A 23,573-nucleotide genomic window follows, 5' to 3' on the forward strand; every position below is an offset into this window, starting at 1 on the left:
TGAAAGTCATCTACAATTGTACTGCACACCGAAATAAATACACAATTTCAGAGAACTTGCGTGGGGAGATGAAAGAACTGGGATAGTAGGGCATGTGTCCGTTTAGATTTCAAGTGCTGAATTTTTGCTTTGGCCACCATCTCAGTTGGTCAGTGGCTGCCTTCCTTCGTCGTAAGTTTTAGAAACATGAACTTATCCTTGATAGAGGAGATAAATTGAGGCAAATATTTGCTCTGCCTCAACTATATCTCACCATTTATTAAAGTCTTTAGACATGATTAGCAGATTTTTTTCCTCTATCTTATTCAAATAACAGCATTTTTCTCACACCTTATTTTACAGTGTTGAAGGTAAGGAAGAACATAGATTTTGCAGTTGGACACTCATATTAATAAACATTCTGAGTATTTATAAAAGCTTGAATTGTTGAGATAAATGTTTTAGAATTTATTCCTAAAATACAATTACATGCAAAAATTCACAATTTCATAGTGGGTAAAACTGATAGAACCTGAATCTAGCTGGAAGTGTGATCAGATATCAACAGGGAACAGCTTAAAAATTAAGTTACACAAGCTGACCTTAATATGTGTGACTACCAGGTTTTCTCTGTAGAAATATGTATTTTTTCAATATTCCTCTCTGAGCTGAAATAATGTCATTTATATGCAAATCAGACTATATTCTGCAGCTGTTTCTTCTCTGCTAAAGCCATAGGAATTATTTGCACTTAATAAAGCCTCATAAATAGGTTCTGCCTCTAAATGGGTGGGAGAGCAGCAAATATATCATAGCCATTTACAGTTACAAGCATCTTTTCATTTTAAAAGTTATATGCATCCTTTAATAGAAAGTTTCACAGTTGCAAAAGAAACAGTTTTATTTATGCAAACAAAACACACTCCCAGTCTCCAGAACAAAATCTGTTTTGCATTCTTCCCCATGCTAAGCTATCTAAAATGTAGAAATTGCCATGTAACATGAACCAAAAAGATTTGCTATATAATTATTACATGTTTGCTTCATGTAGCATATGTTGAATAAGAAATTCCTTGCCAGCATACTCAGGCACTTCATGACATTGGAAATAACAAATAACTGATGACATAATTTTTTTCTCATACGTGTTTAAATGCAGCAGAACAGTTCCACAGGGTGGACCTTATAATCTTGGCTGTACAACAGCAGCCCGAGCTCCTACTGGCCTTTTCCAGACAGACTTTTTCAGTCATACTGAATTTCATCAGTTCAAACTATCAGCACAAAACATGTGCATCATTTTGTTACATAAACCCTCAATACAGTCAATGTTTTGTTAGTCTTCTGGTGAAAATGAATTTCATTCTCACTTAGTCCCTCCTTTTTTATTTCCTTGTTAAGGAAAGGATCTCAAAGAAAAGCAAGCATTCATGCTTCTAGTGTCATGCATATCACATTCAGACTGACATGGTACTGCTCTCCTGCTCCTACATAAAATCAGGAAAGGAGAAGTAAAGAGGTAACAATACCCTATTCTCTTAGAACAGATACCACTGATTCTGTAATAATGATGTTGGAGGTGGCAAAACTATACTGTACAAAATAACTGATTGTAACTATTCTTTTTGGATTCTGTAAAGCTACAGAAACTATTCTGTAAAGGTACAGAAAACAAAACATACACTTAATGGATTAAGCATTACAAGAAGTTTAAGTTTTCAAATACACGAATAAAGTCTACATAGTTAAAAAAGAACCTGAGACATGCTATATAGTCATAATTATGTTGCAATACATTTACAGTATTCTATATGCTATAAACATACCTTATACACCAGCATGCCCACTGACACGTTTAAATGTTATACGTATTTTTCTATTAACATTTCTGGAGTTTTTTGAGTGCATTTTCTTCAGGCAGAGATACAGTTGACCTCAGTTTGCATTCTGAAACCAGTATATGTGATAGGACAAGAACACATATAAGAAAGTAGAAGTTAAATTAAAAGCAGGTATGAGCATGTATTTTATTACAGAGGATCAGATGAATGGTAGAATGGTCTGATGGTAAAATCAGACTTCCTGTCACACTGAATTCTCTTTCACTATTTCTAGTTTCTCTATTATTGGAAACAGTATTGTTATAAAGTAAATTATACAGAATCTTCCCCAGAGAAATGACTAGGACATTCTGCTGTATCCCCACAATTACTTATTCAATTCCACTAATCTAAATTCACTCAATTAGTAACTGCAAAACTAAAACACAGGATGCAATCACAATTTAACAATATTTTTATATATTTTAATCTGTATTTTATCCTTTGGGAGTGGCTTAGTGCAACTGTCTTTTCTCTGTTGAATTACTTAGCATGTTTTAATCAGTATCTGATAGGGAGCTGCATGCAGCAGCCAAGTGGAGTCCTAGGACATCTGAAGGGCACTGGCTCCTGCGTTTAAGCCCCTGACTCACTCCCTGGTGCCTGAATGATACACAGTGTTTTTCCAACAGGTAGTTCATAGCTCCTTGTGGAGAGACAGACCTGTGGTCTTCTGGGAGGGCAGATGGAAATGAGGAAAGATTCTACAAGGCATCTAAAAGGACATCTATATCTAGGCAGTTGAATCTTTCCTTGGTAACTTTTTGTCCAAAAAAAATTACTAGCAGGTGGACACCAAACCAGTGGATGAATATTGAGAGGGATTTTCAGTTGAGTCCATCCAAGGCTGGAATTAGAGTCATATCTGTGCCTGGAGATGATTATGTCTTTCAAAATTTGGTTTTCACATATGCACATAAACCAGGACCAGAAATGCTCGGAAGAGAGCAGGCCACGACACCCTTACCCCTCCTTCTCTTGAAGTCCAGAGACACTGATGAGACCTGCAAGCAGTACACCATTTGGACAGAGCTTTCCTATAGGTGGTTTTCACAGAGAACAGAAGTTTCCAGGCATTATTCCCTTTGACTCGCAGCAAGACAAACACAAAATTTTATTATTGGTACCCTGCATAGGGATAAACCCTGTCTAGGAGTGAGTAGGAGCCATTTTCCCTGAAAGGTAATGCATTGCTGGAATTAGGGAACTTGGCTAGTGTGGCTGAGACTAAGATACATCTTCATCAACTATGTGGCTCATCATTGGCAAATTCACAGATCTGATAACATACTGGAAAGGAATATTTTGTATTTGACAGGTTTTTTTTGGACAAAAGGACACATTTTTCTTTTATTATAGACAATACTATTAAACAATTCTTTAATGCAAAACAGATTTCCTTGATGGGAAAAAATGGACACCAAAGTTGACTCCTGAAGCTATTTAGGAGGTTATCTCCCCCGGTCTGGTCATCTCCAGCACCACTTATATTTGCGCTGTTTTTATTTGGAAGGACACAAGATGATAACTTTGCTCTCTTCTGATTTATCAGAAAGGATATTTGCAAAAATGAAATCAATAATGACAGAGTCAACTCTAAAAAAAGCAGTAGCCCCCATTACTGAAAGCCTCTTTTTCAAAGCATGAGAGGAACTGAGTATCAGAATTGCTGCTGGGAGCCAGTAAATGAGCCCGTCCAAAGGCAGGCCTCAATCTATACTGGAATGTATAAATGTCCATTTTATGACCTCAAGTGTCAGCTAAATGTAACTACAAAATATTGTTTATAACTAATTTATAACTGATTTGCTTACAGTCTGGAAAAAATACATGAAGGCAGTTATACTTTTTTATTAAAAAGTTTTTAATAAAAAGAAATACAGCCTAGGATAACTTACTATTCCATTTACTTGTAAATATAATTATTTTAGATAAAATCAGGATTATGAAAAACCTAGCATTAGAAGAATTGACATAGATAAACTAGAAGATGAAGACGTTTGTGAGGACAGCATTTCATTCGTTCCAGAATAAGCTGGGGCATGTTAGAAACAGCTTATTTTCTCTTTCAGAACTACGCTCCTTTATTTACACATTTCAATATTTTTCGCTGAAAATTATCCCCAAAAAGGTAAAGATTTAAATACTTTTCAAACTAAGATCATATAATTAAAACCTCATGAGACATTCATTTTTATAATATCTACTCTGTGCAGCAAACTACCCCTTAATAATAGTCCTACAACAGAAAACAACTTCTCTTAATGGCATTTGAATGTTTTGCTCTGGAAAAATGACTATATATTTTTTCTCCAGCACTTACAATATATTTCGTGTATCAGAAAATGTCATCAAATATTCCAAGAAAGGGCTTGACATCATTGGTTTCATCATCAGGATGATATCTAATGAAAATTAAGCAAATAAAAAATATATTGTACAACAAGTCCTAAGGAATCAGAAATATTGCATAAAGTACCAACAACAGATGTCAACACAAGCAAAATAATTTTAAGTCTTTTCCTTCTTAAGAAAAATTAATTGCTACTATTACAGTGAGAATTAATTCCTTCAAAATGAATCTGCTATAAGCTATAAGTAAGTGCCTCACCTAAATACCAGAGTTATACAAAGAACTAAGCATCTGAACACTGAGGTAACATTAAAACACACAAATTACTTCGTATTACCTGGAATCCATTTCTTTTTCTGGTTCTCTGGTGCAAATAAAAAAATCCCCTTTCTTAGTGAATTTAGAAGAGTCTGAGATGATTTCTGCGCTCAAAGCACACTCTACGTTTTTGAACTCTTGTGAAGGATTCGAATACTGTTTTTCTTGAAAACTGAACTGCAATGTAAATGTAACAAAGCGTGTATAGTTAAAAGAACTAACTGCAAAAAGAAACCACCAAATTGTTATATTATGCAAACATGATAAATATGAAATAAAATTCTCTAATTTTATTATATGAAAAACTGTTATAGATAGCCTTTACTCACCATATTTATATTTCCACTCTGTATGGACAATTTCCCTTTTGAAGGGCCATTAAACACAGAAACAACTGAATTCTGGGAATTGGTCTCATCTTGTAATGTGCAAGAACTGAAAATATCAAGCAGAATAATATAAGTATTTTTACAGAAGTGCATAGTGTTTTGTTTTCAGTTCAACATTCTCAATTTACATCCATCCACACTAACTAAAAGTTCATTCCAAATCATTTAGCAATTCACATTTTTTAAAGTTGAAATTTCACTCACTTTTACTGGTTAAATTCCAGTTTCTCTGGAAGAGATATATCCTTAAACAAATATCATTAGCATATATATCAACTATAGATATTTCTCTTTAACTGAATGAAATCATGATATATTCCATATAATTCTTACTCTTTTGAAATGTCAGTTGTGACTCTGCTTCTTGTGTACTGGCAAAGTGGTTCACATTCATCTGTAATTTCAAGGTGAACAGTTCCATGTACCATATAAGAATAAAAATTTCAAAAATTCAAGCACAAAGCAGACAACCATTCTTGTATTTTATGTAATTCCATAAATAATAATAAGTTTTATTCAAATATCTTTACACTTTAAATATTTCTTCTGTGGATTTTGGACAATTTTTCATACAGAGATAAGTAGTCATGTAAATTAGGCAGTCACAGGTCATCTGTAAAAAACTGAAATATGCCTTTCTCAATTCTCTATTTTATATTAATTTATCTCCTTATAGGTAAGGTTCAAAGTACAATAATACATCCAATGGTCAAGTCAATTAACCAAAGATATTTAGATAATCCTAATGAACATATACAACAACAAATGCTGTGGAAAAGAGATTGGAAAAAAATTTTAAGTAGGAAAAATTGTTATGTCAAAATAATCTTACCTAAATCTCTACTGGAAATGTTGCTAGCAAGTACTAATTTTTCATCATCAAAATCATCCCAAACATCATTCTCCAATTCAAAGTTAATATTCAAAGTCTCCGAAAACCAAGACTTGCTTTTATCAGCATCAGTCGAGTTATGCATTAAAGATTCTTTAAGGTTGTTTTTTGATGTCATTGTCTCTTGGCTTTTATGACTCTCAGACACGAAACTCTTCGAAGTCAAACCTGCAACACATTTGCGATGCACAAGTAAAGCAAAAAACTGCACTCTATTTTTAAGACCACTTGTTCAAGATATTAAAATGATCACGATGTTTACACTCGTTACTCAGCATTATTTTAAGAAAATGGTTATCTCCATTGTAGAGCCTAGTAAACAAGCCTTCCATCACTGCAATTTCCTTCCTCTGTTTTGTCAGAACCAGTTTGATTCTGTGCTTAATGGTATAATTCAGTCATTTCTACTCTTCATAGTGTTTTTCAAATTGTTCTTAATTCATTGTTCTCCTCACACTATCCAATGGCTAAGAACTAGCCAGGACAAACATATATTCAAATGTTATTGTTAAAATTCCTAATTAAAAAGTGATAATGTTCAGAAATTCTTTTCTTTTTCCTCCTCTGGTGCAAAGACAATTTTCCTGTTTCCTCCCGTACTCTTTCCTTTCATCTGACTATGATCCTTTCATCTGATTATTATTACATATACCACTTTAAAATAAACAACAGGTTTAGGTTACTAAACCCCTCCGCCCCCCCTTTTTTGTTAGATGGGCACTGTCATTTTCTTGAATGTTTGGTGCTCTGTAATGTTATAGTGGCTATTACAGTGATTTCAGCAAGTGTCAGTTTATGAAGAACATGGAATTCCAAACAGTGAAAACTAAATTTCAATAGCAATAACTTACTATTGTTTCCATAATTCCAGGACTGCAGTGGTTTTGGAGACCTTCCTACCACATTAATGTTATCTTCTTGATCTACTGAAGGCCACGAAGATGATGATTTATTGTCAGATCTTCAAAAAAAACCCAAAATATTATTAGTAAAACAGTTAAAGTCACAACAGAAACTAATTTGATTCAGAATAAAGTTTTAATTGTTTAAACTTAGCACACTGTCTAAAATAAGACTTTCTTTTAAAAAAATTATAGTACCTTGGCAATGCTGGCATTGAAGATTTGCGTGTAAAAACAAATTGAGAGAGGTCCACATTCTGGGACTGATTTAGCATCTGCATCTAAAGAAGGCATATTGTAAGTGACAAGACATACACATTGAAAAGTGGTGGGTTTTTTTTGAATGATCTGAAACATCATTAACTTTGCATATTAAAGTAGCATATTTTTAAAGATCATATGTTAACTCTTTCTGCTGTGTAGTTACTTAAGTGGATAAAAGGCTTAAATTACAAGCTTAGAATTATCCAAATACCCTGGCATGGTCAGACTGGTTATCACTAAATTTGTTCTTTCTCTATTAGCTACAGCTACATCATTCTCCCCTGCAAAAAAACAAATCCTGAGAAAGTGAAACACTCCAAAATTTAAAATACCACTCTTGCTGCAGAAAAGACTAGTTTAACATGACACCGCTTTGAAAACTTTCAGCTTAAAAAGTAGAAGAGTTACTTTTTTCCATAAACGAGCAGATCTCAGTATCAATGTAGAAAGTTCTCTCGGTAACATTATTCTCACAGATACCACAATTTGTTTCCATTTCAGATCATGTTTTGCCAAAAGGAGGTTGCAGTATGGTACCTTCCAGCTATGCCTCTGCAGCTCACCCACCACAACTGATCAAACACCATGAAATCAAAACACCGGGTACTTGCAAAGAAGCATATGACAGGAAGCAGCAAGCATTTCAACTAGCAGCTGAACCTTTCACAAATCATCAGGCCTGTAGTTACTTCTGTGCTTCTTAGCTGTTCACATTCCTCACAGAAGGGGCATATTTGCATGTTTATACTTTATAATTTTAGTTATGAAATGCTTTCCAGCAGTAAGTGTATACAAATACATAAAAGTTTCAGATAAAGCAATTCAATGGTTGACTATTCAAATGAACCTTTAATCGTTTTACTGGGAGTACAGATGAAACCGAGTCCCTGCTCCTTAAGTCAGCCAGGTACAAAGAAAACTTTGAATCCCTCTTCATTTCCAACTTTGGAGACACTCCAGTTTTACCTGAATAAAAGAATTAAAAAGACCTTCAGACTATTTTAGGAGGGACAAATCCTAACTCTTTTCTAAACACTAGAAACTTTGTCACTAAACTTAGTACGTTTTACTGAAAGCTGAATATTTAATGCACTCATGCTTCCACAAAAACGTGACAAGCTTGACAATGCTCTTATAAGCTAAGTGTTTTGAAAAATATTATTAATCACTGTAGTCCTTATGAAAGTGTACTAAAATGTTTTATTATTACATTTATGACTGCATCATAGCAACAACTTAAGCTTGACTTGGCTTGCTTGTTAGTGCAGGCATTGGTATCTATGAACTATTCTGAATTACATTTGTCAGAAAGTGACAGGAATAATAGGTTCAATGAAACTCACAGCAGTCATGTCCACACACATCTTTATTTTTACAATGATGGTTGCATTCTCTGTTCCCATATTTCCTGCACGTATTCTCCTGTTTAGATTTGTCTCCTAGATGAACATAATGAAGAAATACTCATTTTAAAATTAATATTTATTGCTGGAAGTACTTCATGCAGTAAAAGAAAGGCTAAAATATCCTGCATGGCAAAGCTTATTCCCTTCAACAGTGTTCCAATATAATTTGCAAGAAATTAGCCAATCTTACCCAAAACCAATGTCATTCCCAGCAAAACCAAACTGAAGTACTATGAGATACCACATACATTTTTCTCTTACCTTCAAAGTGCACTGTACTACTTGCCCAGCTGAAGCATCAACATAATGTTTTTGTACTCAAGAAACAGTAGAAATAAAGACCTAGCTCTCCACTGAAAGAAAAATTCATCTTTTTTATTTCAGTACTAGCTCAATTTTGTCATCTTATCGTTTACCTGTATTCATTTTTGCTGATGGCAGCCTTTGTGGTGAGCCATGACACGTATCAAGCGAAGAATCATCTTTCAATTTTTGATTTATAATAATTTTACTTCCCAGGGTTTTTGGTCCCAAGTAAAATGCTGTAAATGCTTGCTGTATATCAAGGCCAACTTTTAAAAAAGTCAGAAATATTAAATGACTACGAAATGTTTCCAAACTACGTATTACATTCACTTTTGTAATGTGCTTAAGAAACTATATATATTCATATATATACACACACACACACACACTTTAAGTGTGTTTAATATAAAATTATAAGTTAAAATAATTTTTATATATATTTATTTAATGCACCATTAAAGGCAAGCTATTGTACAAATGAGTTCTTTACAACTAAGATTAAAAAACTCAGAGTTTCATAAATTAAAGCTATGGTTTCTACGTGAGTAATTTAGTTAATTACATAGTTTACAGAAGCCCCTTTATTTTTTTTCTGTATTGTTTTAAAACAAAAGTCTCTGGCTTTGAATTGCTGATCTAGTTTTCACTGTAAAATTGTACTATAACCCGTTTTATCCTATTTTAACCTATTTTTAAAGGAATAAATCAAAGATGTTGATAGCACTTTTGAAGTTGAATGCTGATGTTTCTAGTATTAGATAATTAAACTAAGATTTATATTAGAAACACTATATTAGGCAAGTAACATGGCTTGAAAAAGCAGACATGCTTTTAAAAAATGAAAGCATTTCCCTTACATGTGAATCAGAAGCAAACTTAAAACCAAACAGAGGCTAAAAAGTCCTGTTAGGTTATAAATGGCACAATTTGAGAGAAATTAACAGTTACTATTGAGTTTTTCTGGACTCAGGAGACCCTGTAGATAGTTAAGTAGTAGAGAAAGCAAACACTTTTTTCCGCATTAGAAGAAAACACTCCTTTTTTCCCCGAGTCAAAAGTTCAACTGAAATACCACCTATTTCTCCTAGGCCTAATTACTGTAATATTCTTACGATTTATGTACTCGATTTAATCTAGCACACAGCAATTCTCTCTACAGGTAGGGTACGATGACAATTTAATACAGTCAGTCCATTTTCTAGTTATATTGCATGACTGTGTTCCGAAGTCATCACCATCTCTCAGCTGCTGTGGTAGCTTCAGTTCGAGAGTAACTGCCATGGAGGGGACTAAGTCCACACAAGCAAAGACACAAAGCTTGAGGTTTCCTAATATATTAATGTGCTGCTCAGATTTCTATTTAGAATCAGTCAATATTCAGTACAATAAAAGCAATGAAGAGAATTCGTGTTTACTGATCAGTTTTTCATATTTTTGCCTTGATAGAACATTTGAATATTTTTTTTGGAAATCCTTATGGAGTTGTTTCTAAATGTATCAATTACATACCATAATCAGAACTAACTAAGTTTATACTGAAGTCCTCCGATCTAACAGCTCTTTTCACTTCAATTTTCTTAGTCCAATTTCCAGTTTTCAGCAATACAGAATCCCTGTAACATATCAGTAAACTTCTATTACACAAGGTCAATGAACAACAAGATTGTTTAATATGGGACCAGCGGTGTAAAAGTAGTGAGAGCACCTTAACTGAGCTTTGGTTCTTGGATTTTGCTTGGCAAGTGGACTAAGAATAACCTTGTAATAAAACATGACCTGTGACCATAAGAGAGCCAGGACCCTGCAAGTGCAGTTTCAGTTCTGCCAAAAGCACTAGAATCAGCCAATGCTCAGGTGAAGGGATTCTTCCAACATCACCACCCCTTTTCCCATTTGCTCCAAGCATAGGTTATCCATCTTTAATTTAACTCCATATCTGACTTTAAAAGTCTCAACAATACGATACGATTAAATAAATCCAGCTAATAAGTATAAGTAGCAATCTCAGAATGTAAATGTATCATTTTAATAGATTTTTACTTTTTTTTGCATGTACTTGTAAACTGCATTAAGATTTAGCATCAGAGTTGAGTATATATTTACACATATTCACTGTACAGACAAGCAGACCAGAGTTTTGTTTTTTACTTTTATGATGAATCTTGTCAATTACTTTCTATGACAACAGAATGACTAGAAAGTGTTACGGGATACTGAATAATTTTGTACCACTTGGGAATCAATAGAAAATATTGCAGAAGGTGCAAAACACAGAAAGGATTAAAACAACAACAGCTTAAAAGATGTGAGAAGAAAAAAATCATACATACATAATCTTCTGCTTAAAAATGACTTGATTGTCAGCATCTCCTATGACCAATGTTACATAGTGAAAGTCTGGTGCAGTTCTCTTCGTTTGTAGCTGTTCAAAGTTCGTTAGTTTGATGGTTACTAAGATTTCAGCCAATGTATCACTGTATTTTGCAAGCTAGAAAAAAAGAGGTAACTGCTAAGTAGTACATATGCCCTTTCAAACATTTTTAACTGTTAATAGAAGCACAAAAGCTCAGTTTTCTCAATTTGTGGTGTCATTTTTATTAGTTTTTTTATATAATAATATAATGCCAGATACTGAGCATAGCTGACATATTAAAGTTTTGAGAATAAAACATGGTCTAACAGCAAGTCTGAAAAAAAATCCTCCGTTCAATGCAAGAATAAATGGGAAAAAAAGACAATAGGCTATTTTTGAGTATAAATAGCACATTTCTGCCATTTCAACATTTCTTTATGAAAATTTTATGATTATTAAATCTTTCTTCTGAGAATAACTGTAGAGTCACTCATCTGATACTACATCAAATGACATAGGACTCTTGTCTAAAAATATTACATTATAAAAGTATTTCATACATCTAATATTTTTAAAGTTTTTTTCTTTTTAAGTAACTTTAGAGATGTCTTTATTTTGCACCAACTTTGTGAAAGACTTGAAGGTTATTTTTCAAATTTGATATTTCAGAAAGCTGAGGCATAGCATCTGTATGATTTTTATCAAAGACAGAGCCCATATTGGAACCCCACAGCACGTAATTACACATGTGGTTGGAGCACTGAATTACATTTTTCCGTTGAAATGCTGCCAGCTAGTTTAATATAATTATCTACTGTTTCTATATATTCCTAAATGTGACATAAAAAACAAGCAACAGTTAATTTAGTAGGTTTACCCTGATGCTTTCCTGGCTCTAGAGCGTTTTTGTTTGTTTGTTTTAAGACATAAGAGAACTCTCAAATTCATATATGAAACATTCTTTAATAAAAAATACTATCTAGATTAAGGAACAAACAACAACAACAAAGAAATCTGATGTACTTCTAGGGAAGGACTATTTCAAAGCTCTCATTTGACATCCAAGAATTTCATTATATGTGCTAAGGTGAAAGACAGTCATGACATTACCTGTCTTCTGTCAGTGAAGGCTCTAGGTTTCTTAAAAAGCAGTATTTGCCCTTTCATTTAATAGTACTTAAATGTCATCAGAATAAAAACATAAACATAGAAGTATTTACCTGTTCAATGTCAAGTTCATATTTTGGAAGATGCAACACAGACTCTTTTATCTGGTTTCCAAAAGGAGGATGTCTGTTTAGAATCTGCAAAATTTAGTTTCATTTCTGATGCATTAAACTGATAACAGAGACACCAACAGACACATGAATCCAAGAAACCAAAGTCACCAGTAACACACAAACTGCAAAAGCCCTTATGATTGTTTTCTGCCACCAGCAATGTCCAAAATAGAAACTGAGTACCAAATCAAGCTAATTCCAATACTTCTTTTCTTCCTGCTAACTTTTCTGTTCAGGTAAGAGTAGCTAACCCACAAGCTTGAAGAACTACCTAGGTTATAAGTGAGATGAATCCTGTACATTGCCCAAGATGTAATAGAAAAAAAATTAACACAAAACCACAAAAGGGGGCAGAAAGGAGAAATTAAAACAAATCAAAAAGGTAAAACAGAAAAATATCAGTAAATCCACTTCACTTAGAAGTCCACAGTATCTTCTGGAACACCAGTAAAATTTTCCTCAGAAAACAAGCGCCAAAAAAGCTGTGCAGCAGGACAACTAAATTCCATTTTACCACCCAGAGGAAAATATCTACATTCCATAAAATAAGGACTGTTTCATAGATGATTCAGAACTTTCATCTATTGCTTTTAACTAAAACTAACAATAATGAAAATTAACAATTTTCCTACTCATGAACATCCACAGAAACTGTAAATATACATTCCCTTTAACGCTTTTCCTTAAACTCCCAAAAGGGAAGTGTTTATCATATTTTGGTTCAAAACATATTTATGATGAAATTCTACATGTTTAAGTAACTGCTTTCCAGAATAAGGTGAGTTACCTGAGCATATATAACTTGCTTAGGCAAAACAACCTGCAGATTTTGAATAAAAAAATTACATGCTGTATATTTAGTAGTAAAAATGAATAAATTGCTTAAAACACTGCACTTGTTTGCAGTTATATAATATATATATGATCATACTGCATTTACTAATAAAAGTATTACTCAATATTTTGCTTTTTTTCCCCCTGCAAAACAACAAATTACCAATTCCAGCTCTCTTGCATTTATGTCTTCTATTTTTTTAAACGAGGTCAGCCCAGCATTTACCATAGCATTTGACAGTGATACACCTGTTGAAAATTTTAAAATTGTAAAATTAAAATTTAAAATTGTAAAATTTAAAATTTAAAATTGCAATAAATATGAGTTTTGATCCTGTTTCAAATTGCACCTTTAGAACTTCTGACTGGTTTTGGTACCTACCAATTTTTTCCAACTGTTTAGACACATGCAGTGAATTTTCCCAAAGTTTGCATCTGAAACACTTGGCTAAAATGAGAGAGTTTAATAATGCAGAAAAGTTATTTTTACGTGAAGCCAGAAAATCAGCTAACCCTGTAAAAATAAGGTAGACTGTATTAATCAAGTGTAATTTGTTATTAAATGTACAAAAAAAAAAAAAGATTAAGTTTTACCATACATCTAGTAACTCTTATGCCACTTCTAAATATTTTGCCAGTATCTTGTGTCAAAGTAAAGTCTTGAATAGGAATGCATCCCAGTTGAGCCTGAATGAGACTGGAAAATAAGGATTTATTGTTTGATATGTAAGCAGTATGCTGCTTACATATTGCTTATAACTTCATATGTGACATATACAACTTCATAGAAATTTCTGAGAAAACAATGTTCAGAATAAAAACAATGAAAGGGTAAGATCTGATCCACTCTACAATGACACAGAAATTTTAGCAGGGATTACAACATCCACAAAATAGTTACTTTTTGTTAAAATTCATGCATACAATATAGTATTTACCAGTTTACTTTCATTTCTCTTGTTTTTATCTTCCCTTCCATTGGAAACCTATGCAAGAAAACATACATATTCTCAGCCACTCACTTCAATTACTGTTAAAAATATAACCTCTTTTTTCAATGTATTTAACTTTTATACCTGATAGTTATCTTGTTCTTATCTTTATTCAGAGAGTTCAATATTTTCTTTTCATTTGTTCGTAACTTGACATCTAGAAATTCTGTGCAGCTGGAGATCATTGTAACCTATAACAACATAACTTTTTTTTTCTTAATTTATTATTCTCTGTCATTTATTCCACTATTTCTTCCAACTTATCATTTCTTTCACCTTATTATCCAACTTATTAAACATGTTGTCAGAAAAAATTGTTGTTTCAATTCTTTAATCATGAAAAGATGGTCAATCTAGTCCTCCTTAATACTGACCAACTTTCTTCATCTTCCTATAGAGGTCAAAGCAAAGATTTTCCATGGAACTGTTAAATCATTACCCTATTTGAACTTACGCCAAAGCACCTGCACTGCTAACACTTTTTTGCTAACCGTTTTTGTTGTTTGCTATATATTTCACTTGGCTTTTACCATTCTTTAGCAATGAAGACAGAACAATATGAGAAAAGGCATTCCATTTGCTCATAGCCAATTATTCTTTCATAGTGTTTCCTGGAAACCCAAATACCTCTTGTGACAATATAGTTACATAAGTAACCTGTGATATAATGAACAGAAAAAAATGACTTAAAAAAATCACATTCATTCAAAAACAACATCTACTTCTCAGGCATCTTTTTTTTTTTTTTTTTACAATAAAACTGATTTAATAACACAATAGAATATCAGAATTTTATCTCCATAAGCAAGGATGGTTACAGCAAAAAGATGGAACTCAAAAGCTGAGTACAAAGCCTCAAAAATGCTGCATGTAAAATTCATTTAGGTATATCACATAGGTCTTGCACTTCATACAAACAAAACCTGAACTCTTTAAAAGAAATAAAATCTTCTGAACTTTTATCTTTGATTCTGTTTAAAATCAGATACACATAAATTCTCTTTAAAAAGTTCAGTTACCAGTTCATTTAAGGTCTCTGTTCCTTTAATTGTGAAAAACTGTTTCACTGTATCAAATGCAATGTAATACCATGCCATTAATCTTCCAGTCTCTGTAAAAGAGGAATAAATTAAAAAGAGCTAAATATTTATTCAGTGTATGTTTTAAGTCCAAAAAGTGATTTATTTTTCTCATTACAGAGCTCTGCAAGATTTAACACCATTGACTCAAGACATTATTGCCCCCAGCTGTCTGACAGACATCACTGACCCCATCATAAAGTGGCAGAAAGAAGTATGTGCCAGTTACAGTTTTCTCCAATAAAGATGAATTCACACTAATATATCACACTGTGAACTGTGGCTGCTGAGAAGCCACCACTTCCAGCAGCAGACTATAGAGAAGCTCTGCTATTGACAAAACCTCTCCTTCGCTCTGTTATAATTCTATTAGTGTGTGATAACGTTCTATACTTTTCTCCCAATTTGCAACTAAATTTCCAGCAACATCAGAAAGATCTAAACAATGATCAAGGTTAAGGGAATAACACTTCCATGATTTGTTAAATTAACTTTACCATAATATTCTAGGCATACTATTGTTCAGATTATGCCCTCTCCTATATCTGTGTATTATCATTAGTGGATCACAAGAACTATGGGCTTTGCAGTTCCCTTCTATCTCAACGTGACTTCTGAAAATTATTTTAAAAAAGTTACCTGTTGGTGTGAAATTATTTGCTTTATCCATCCTGATCAAGTCAAAAGATGATAAATCGTTTAAGTTCTTCAAACATAATTCTGTCCACAATTAAGAGAAAAACTTATTTTTAGTACATGCAACTCAGATACAACATCATCTAGCTGCAATGAACACAGAGCAATTCTACTGAACTCAAATAAAGGTCATAGAATACAAGTATTACAAAGTAAGAGAAACTATATGCAAGCAACATAGGCTGCCAACTTAAATTCTGAGAATTCACAGTATGTATACAAAATCTTCTAGTAAGGTCTAAACATTTAAATAGCTGAAATTTCAAATATCCATGAATCCATGTATCTATCCAGGTATCTGTGAATTCTTCATTGGGTATTTTCATACTGTAGCAACTGCATTTGTGTTTATTTCAGTAAACCTCTTTAGCTCTTGGTGTTGCTTATCTGCATAAAGATGATCAAAGTGTTTTGTTTGTTTTTATCTTTTCCAAACCAAAGAAATTAAAAGGCAAAAGCGACATTAATACAATGTTGAGAATTTAAACCCAAGTTGCCAAAGCACTCAAAGGGATAGTTCCCATAGCAACCAGAAATCATTCCCATCACAAGTGCAATGTCAAAAAGTGTAACAAACACTATATTTTACTACAAAAGTAAATATATTACTTTTATAAAATATATATATATTACTACAAAATATATCGTGTGCTGGGGAAACGAGCCTAAGTTTCTGTAGGAGCTTCAAAATGAGGTTGCTTATAAAATTGGAGCACTTCGGGGTATCTAAAAGCATTTGGAAGTGAAACTTTCCACGCCTTATCTCATACAATCTTATTTAGGTCAGAACATGCTTTAACTCCTTCCATTCCTTTCAACCTACCTTCCAAAAACAGAAACGTCCTAATTGAAAGGAGATATGAGAGATATGAGAAAAAAGGGAAAAAAAACAAAACAAAAAAAAACCATGTGAACTAACTTTCCTGACTTTTTAAATACATATTTATATATATATATATATATGCATGCCCCAAGAAAGTGGAATTCTCCTATCAACCATACATACATCGGTGCAGTGACTTATCTAGAAGAAATTTAAGAGCCGTTCAAATTCTTCACGTCACTGAATCCATCACTGAACAAGACCATCCACACCCTGGACTTCTCTAAGAGTCCTTTTTCATATTACCTACACGTTTGTGAGTGATGGATCAAAGTACTGATCACTTAAAAACTGTGTGTTCTCTATCTACATCTGATAGTTATTATTGTTGTCCAAAACACTATAATCACGCAATTTTGTACTGCTTCGGAATAAGCTAAAATTATTTAGGTTTCCCATCATTTTTTTAAGGTTAAACTTATGTGAGAGAAATGACCACTTCTGAAACAGGGCTTTTTGAAAGCATGCACACAGAAATTAGTGAAAGCAAATGTGATTTACCAAATAGGCTCCGAAGTCACTGACCTTGTAATTTTGCTTCAATTCCAGTTTTATCCAATCCAGATGAAAAACCTTCAAGAAGAGACAAGGTTTTTTTTTTTTTTTTTTAAATGTAATACAGTTACATACTTAATCCTCAACACCATGATCTATTAAAACTTATTTACTAATCTTAGGAGCCAGACAGATAACCACATGTGAAATATTTGTAAATATTCAGTATTCTGCGAACGAATGCAGAGCCTTACACAGCACAAATACATAAGCACACAGTGTTTATTACAACAAATGTGCAAAGATAAAAGCTACAGGTTCTCCCCTATATAACATATCAGTCCCACGAATTGTGGAAATGTTGGCAAAAAGACTTCTTGGTAAATATGCATTATTTTCAAAGTTAAACATTAAGAAAGTTGCAAAGTGTTATGTGTTTCTTTTTCTATTTTAGAATATTGGAGACTTCCTAAACAGTAAAACCTGTTCCAAATCCTAGATGTGGTTTGTCCCAGTCCCTGTCCTGTGCATAAAACTCTGAAAAAAACAGTCCCCATCGGGCTGGTAATGACTACACAGCTGTGTGCAAGGCACGGGGCCAGCAATAAAGATATAATCAATGGTAGGACCTGAAATGCTGATGTGAGTTCAAGACCCCAGTGTTAAGATTATTATTTTAGTTCAGCAAAAACACATGGCATTAAACAAAAGTTCTTTTTTCAGCAGCAGATTATATACTTAGTGCTAGAAATGACATGGCACTGTATCCATACATGGTACAGTGTATTAACATAGAAAGAAATGGGTAATTATGAAGCTGTAAATGCTTTCTGCACATTTTAAATGTTATATCATGTTGAAACACTCAATACTTGTTAATGCAACTGGAATTATTTTTCCTGAAAATGTTGCAGGTCACATTAGACACTACCTTCAAGACCTCATGAAACACCCCTTTATTAGAAGAGAAGAACAAAATGGATCTAACATGGCCAACTACTGCCTCATGTCATATTTTCGATCAATTCAAAAGCAACAAACCATAATGAGTTGGATTTTTTAAAGCTCGAATGTATAGAAATGTTGATCGTATCCATTCCAAAGCTACAGTGACATCTGTGATTGTATGCAGCACTATTTCTGCATTCAAATGCTCAACAAGATGCCTGTGCAAGCTAACAAAAAAAAACAAACAAACTTTAAGTACATTTATCAATTAGTAATAGAAAAAGTGCTAAAACTATTTTGGAAAGCAACAGCTTAATCAGTGAATCAATAAAAAGTGAATATTCAAATAATCAAATAATAATCCAAAAATCAAAATATGATTTATGACTTATGTACAGCAATTGATCATTATTCTTTCAGCTGTGCAGTTTCATGATTTAGAAAACAAAACTTTGTACATTCACCACTTAAGAGTATAGTGTTGAATATATATGAAAAATAAGCCATAAGCAGAGTACATGAGATAAATTGCCTGATTTATTCTTTAATATCTTTATTTTCCTATATATTTGACTCCTTTAACATTTTACATTAAGAGAATCCTGTAGCCCGGTATTTTCCCAACTTCAGTTCATCTCCGATGAACTGAGGCAGATATGAGGCAGCTCACCTCTTTATTGAATTCTAATATCTATACAGTGTGATGGGAATGCTCTAAATTCCAACTTTATTTCTCAAAACACTGTAAAGACTGATAGTGTACCGTTGTCTACCAGCATATACTAATGCTCCATCCACACATAACTAACATGGTACCTTTAATCTCTTTCATTTTATCTTCAATGACTGCTCACATATATTTTTTTCCCTCCCCACTTTCCACCACTAAACAGGCAAATTCCCCACTCAGCTCCCAAATTTTGCTTCCTTTAAGATATATTCTCTCTCCTCTCTCTCACCGCTGGAGCTGCTAATGTAAATCTTAAAGGTTTATTACTCCAAGCATATTATATGGAAAAGTAAGGATAGGAAAGTAGATTGAAAATTGCACAGTTTCAGCTACAAGCAGCCTTTTCCTCTTTCTGCCATATGCATGTCCTACAGATAAATTAGTTCCTATTTTTGTTCCTTTTCATGTATCAAGTAAATTCTGTCTTTAAAAATGTTTTAAGGAGACTGCCGTGACTCCATCTTACTGTAAATATGTACAGATATGAAAATGTGTGCATATGTAAATATATATGTAAATTTTCTGCTTTTCTTATTTAATAGTCTCTGACTTGCTGCTGATTTGATAAAACAGAAGCTGTTAGTTCTGAATAGCTTGGTTGTTCTGATTCTTAAAATTTCTCCAAAATAAACCAAAATAGCCCCAAAACTACACTGTATGGAAATTAGGAAATACTGCTTTCAATGTAGTGCACTTAGAAAAACTGTTTAGTTACCTGCTCTCTATTATATCTGCACCACTTAGCATCTGTACATACTTATCCCTTGTACTCAACCGTGTCATGATAACTGCTGTGGCTGTGGTGTCAAACTGGAAAGAAAGAAAAAAAGCTGCAAGAAGCTTCCGCTTGAACATGGCAACGCTTGGAATGACTGAAACTGTTTAAACTTACCTCACGCTACTGTTTAAACTAAACTCAAGAATCTGAGTAACAACTTAAAGAATCTTGCACAATTACATTCTCTAATAAGGACATCATTTAGCAAAGTTAGGAGTGTATGAGTTTCCATACTAGTTTGAATCCTCATCCTTTAATTAAATCCCATTTGGTACCAAACATAATCTGTCCCCCATATTAGACTTCAGCCTGATTTCTCAAAGTGAAAATAACCTCTCATGGAAGTGAAAAGATTTTTAGCTTGTAAAGGCAGTGGTTTTTAACTCCCTGCTTCTAATTTAATTAGATGTTTTCTTGTTTGATATCAGAACAAAAACACATTGCTCACTCTCAATTTTATTCAACATTCCATAAATTGTGTGGTGGAAGTTCATAATCTGCATACCACTTCCTACTTTTTCTCCAATTTCCATTCCCTAAGCTGCTCAAATATCATCTTTGATTATTTTTTTCCCACAGCAGGGTAACACAGTGCTTTTCGAATGACAATGCAAAAGCAAAGAGGTTTATTTCTTGAACACAGTATTACCCAATACTAATTTAACCGTAAATAACAAAATTGTAAAAAACACATGCTGCAGTATGGTGGTTGGTATTGCTATTTCTTGGTCATGATTCTATAGATCTGAGAGAATTAACTTACTTGAGGCCTCCCTGCTCTCCCAATCATCTGCAGAATATCCGTCTCGCTATACTCCTGAAACATTCCTCCAGCGTAGTGCATGGTGGACTTTATTACCACCAGGTGTGCAGGCAGATTGACTCCCATAGCTAAGGTACTCGTAGTAACTACATCAAATTAAAATATATCGATTTTAAATGAATTAAAATGTCTTCCTATTATCAACATTTTTAAATAACAGCAAATAAGTGATAAGTTTTCATTACTAAGAGCTCTTATTTTCCAATAAAATCAGTTGGAATTAAGGGCAATTCTCACTACAGAGAATTAGACATAGAATTTACTTAATTTCAGTGTATCTGATTAAAAGTGTATACACTTTAGGTAATTACTTCATAGTATATTCTTTAAGAACATTAAACACATTGTAGATATCTTTAAACATTTCTTAATTTTTGCAGGTAATCCAATTCATCTTCCTTATGCCACATTTATTCATACATTTTTATTCATCTTTATTCATACATCTTCATGGCCAGAAACCTGAATATAGCCATGGACTTATCTTACTTTGCAGTGATTGTATCTAACTTTTTTTTTTCCTCCTAAGTCATTAATTACAAGCATTGTTTATACAAGTACCAAATCAACACCAGCACCATTAGTACTATAATACTTTAATGAGACACCCTCAACAGGAAAACACCATCACAACTTGTTCACGTGCAAACTCTCTCTCACATTTTTAAACATAGGAGTACCAGGTACTGAAAATGGAAAGCAAATATACAGGGGAACTGATAAAACTGTTTCTTTATTCCAACTCATTTCTTGAAACAAAAAATGAAATGAACCAGTTACAAGTACATTAGAAAAGAAGAATCCAACCAAGTTGAAGTCAGAACTTCAACACTGTAAGTCAATACAATCTCAAGAGAACTACTCTTTTTCCTGTTGTGGTATGGGGCAAACTGCAAATACTTATCAAAGCAAGATGTCCCAACCATATAAAAAGTTGCTGGGAAAGGTTACTTACCAGTGCAATAGCATCTTGGAGATGCACAGTCCGTGCATGTACTCACACTGCAGTCTATACAGGCTATTTTTAAGACCGAAGAATTCTTTTTTTTTTTTTTTGGCAAAAGCTGTGTTCAGACTCTACCCCCTTCATGCTCATACACAGCTTAGTGCCCTTTCACTTTTCCCTTAGCTGCTGGAATATAACTCTAGTATTTCAGATGACTGAAACATTAACAGGAAGCACTTAAACAACTTGAGTACTGACAACAACTTGGCATTCTTTTAGTGGTAGTCCATATGTGCATTCACGTTATGTTCGGCTCTAGCACAGGCTATCAAAATCTTTTTGCAGAGAGCAACTGCAGAATCACTTAATTCCAGAGCTCCAAGGAGTGAAAGTACAATAAGTGGCCAGGGTGACAATTTTCCAATGGCACCATGAAACTCTGGCAAGATATGCCAAGATCATAGCAAGTGGATCTACCTTAAAAACTGAAAGCTAGTTAGGATAATCATTGTACAGAATTAAAAATTCAGCAATCTTCCAATCCCCTACATGAACTACACCTAAGCAGTTCTCCAAAGGGTCTGAACTTGTACAGGAAAAAGAGAAAGCCTGGATGAGATGAACCCACCGTGTCTCAAGCAGACTTTCTCATTCCAGGTAAGAATAGATGAAACAGATTAGGAGTCTCTGTTTGAACACTTTGCATGGGAGCTTGAAAATGAAATCCTGCCTGCAGATTACTTTCAAGGAAGCCACACCACAAAGGACACAAGCAAGGAAAACATCTTGTGAAAAGTAGACTCCAATGCAGTGGCACTAAAGGGTTATGAACACGACCAACCTTGCAAGAACATACAAGACAGTGACCTCTATTTATCCTGAAAAGAAAAAAAAGTGGACCTTAGTAACCAGGTACATACTGTCTCACAGTATAAAAACACACGTGAACCATAAAAACACCTTTACCATTCTGGATTTCACAAAGTAATTCCAAAGGCTAATCGTAAAGGATAGAATCAGAAACATTATCACATCCAAACATCCATCTTCTCAAGCCACATTAACAGCCTTTTGACTTTTAAAGGTAAATATACTTACAGAGTACTGGTAAATCTCCTACAGTAAAAGTTCCTTCAATTATTTTTCTGTCAGATAGTTCCATTCCCGCATGATGATAAGCCACACCATACATCAAAAGATCTGATAATAATTATATCCATTATTTTTCAAGTTTACTCAAACATTCATTCACAGAGCTGAAGAACTGTAGGCAATACTTACCTCTCAGTTTGGCATCTTTCAATGAATTTGCAGATCTCTGTAATCTATACAACATGAAGAAATAACAACAGTAAGTCTTTAAAATCCCCAGATTCACTAATGTAAGCAGAAAATGCAGAGGAGCTTACATGTTTCCAAAATGCAAAAATAAGGCTTCACATGAAACTAGATGCACAATTACCCCACTAAAGATTCTAAGGAGCATTCCTTGACATATATTTTTCCCATACAGTTCTACCACATTTGTGCTATTAAATATGCACTTAGTTTATAACTACATCCTAGAATATCGAAAGGACATCATAAAACACTTCTAAAATACAGTCCTCAAATAATTCCAACTGCCTCCCATCCTAACTTGCCAAAGAGAACAAACTGATTCTCTTAGGCAGCTGTTGCAGCCTTTCCAGCCCAGTCATCTATCCAAATACAATCCTGCTCTCTCAATCAGATGTGACAAAAGTAACCAAAAAACGAGTGGGAACTAGGACAGCACTGGAGATGTTTTGTTGGCATAAGGCAAAGGGAAATATGGTCAAAGCCCAAATAGAAAGTAGATAGTACAGACACAGCTGTGTTTACAAAGCTACCTGACATTAAAAAGTTTTTTCATGCGCTACACTAGCAGTGCACCAGTAAGACCAAATCTAATGGAAGTATTCACATGCTTAATCTTTGCAGGGCAGTTTTGTGAAGTCAATGGAAAATAGTAATTTTATTGTTTAGGAAGAAGGTTTTAAAAACAATTTCATTTTTATGAAAGGTA

General features: G+C 33.6%; 1 protein-coding gene across 1 annotated transcript in view; it reads right to left on the reverse strand.

The window, feature by feature from the left end:
- Window positions 1-3,742: 3,742 nt before the first annotated feature.
- The window catches only part of HFM1 (HFM1, ATP dependent DNA helicase homolog), a 47,925-nt gene continuing 28,094 nt past the window's right edge, over window positions 3,743-23,573 (reverse strand). Inside the window, exons 16-41 of the mRNA XM_026037892.1 lie at window positions 22,808-22,851; window positions 22,625-22,726; window positions 20,521-20,666; window positions 19,695-19,789; window positions 18,343-18,476; window positions 17,332-17,379; window positions 15,867-15,947; window positions 15,168-15,259; window positions 14,233-14,339; window positions 14,095-14,142; window positions 13,756-13,853; window positions 13,539-13,670; window positions 13,320-13,405; window positions 12,263-12,346; window positions 11,020-11,177; window positions 10,199-10,302; window positions 8,800-8,955; window positions 8,321-8,416; window positions 7,825-7,943; window positions 6,912-6,994; window positions 6,663-6,772; window positions 5,752-5,979; window positions 5,253-5,313; window positions 4,860-4,965; window positions 4,550-4,707; window positions 3,743-4,264 (exon numbers count right to left, since the gene is read on the reverse strand). Of these exons, the coding sequence (XP_025893677.1) occupies window positions 4,198-4,264; window positions 4,550-4,707; window positions 4,860-4,965; window positions 5,253-5,313; window positions 5,752-5,979; window positions 6,663-6,772; window positions 6,912-6,994; window positions 7,825-7,943; window positions 8,321-8,416; window positions 8,800-8,955; window positions 10,199-10,302; window positions 11,020-11,177; window positions 12,263-12,346; window positions 13,320-13,405; window positions 13,539-13,670; window positions 13,756-13,853; window positions 14,095-14,142; window positions 14,233-14,339; window positions 15,168-15,259; window positions 15,867-15,947; window positions 17,332-17,379; window positions 18,343-18,476; window positions 19,695-19,789; window positions 20,521-20,666; window positions 22,625-22,726; window positions 22,808-22,851 (2,743 nt within the window). The 3' untranslated portion in view covers window positions 3,743-4,197. The remainder of the gene's footprint in view (window positions 4,265-4,549; window positions 4,708-4,859; window positions 4,966-5,252; window positions 5,314-5,751; window positions 5,980-6,662; window positions 6,773-6,911; window positions 6,995-7,824; window positions 7,944-8,320; window positions 8,417-8,799; window positions 8,956-10,198; window positions 10,303-11,019; window positions 11,178-12,262; window positions 12,347-13,319; window positions 13,406-13,538; window positions 13,671-13,755; window positions 13,854-14,094; window positions 14,143-14,232; window positions 14,340-15,167; window positions 15,260-15,866; window positions 15,948-17,331; window positions 17,380-18,342; window positions 18,477-19,694; window positions 19,790-20,520; window positions 20,667-22,624; window positions 22,727-22,807; window positions 22,852-23,573) is intronic.

The sequence above is a fragment of the Nothoprocta perdicaria genome, unplaced genomic scaffold (genome assembly GCF_003342845.1).
Source record: "Nothoprocta perdicaria isolate Ctin4 unplaced genomic scaffold, notPer1 scaffold_20, whole genome shotgun sequence".
Taxonomy (NCBI): Eukaryota; Metazoa; Chordata; class Aves; order Tinamiformes; family Tinamidae; genus Nothoprocta; species Nothoprocta perdicaria.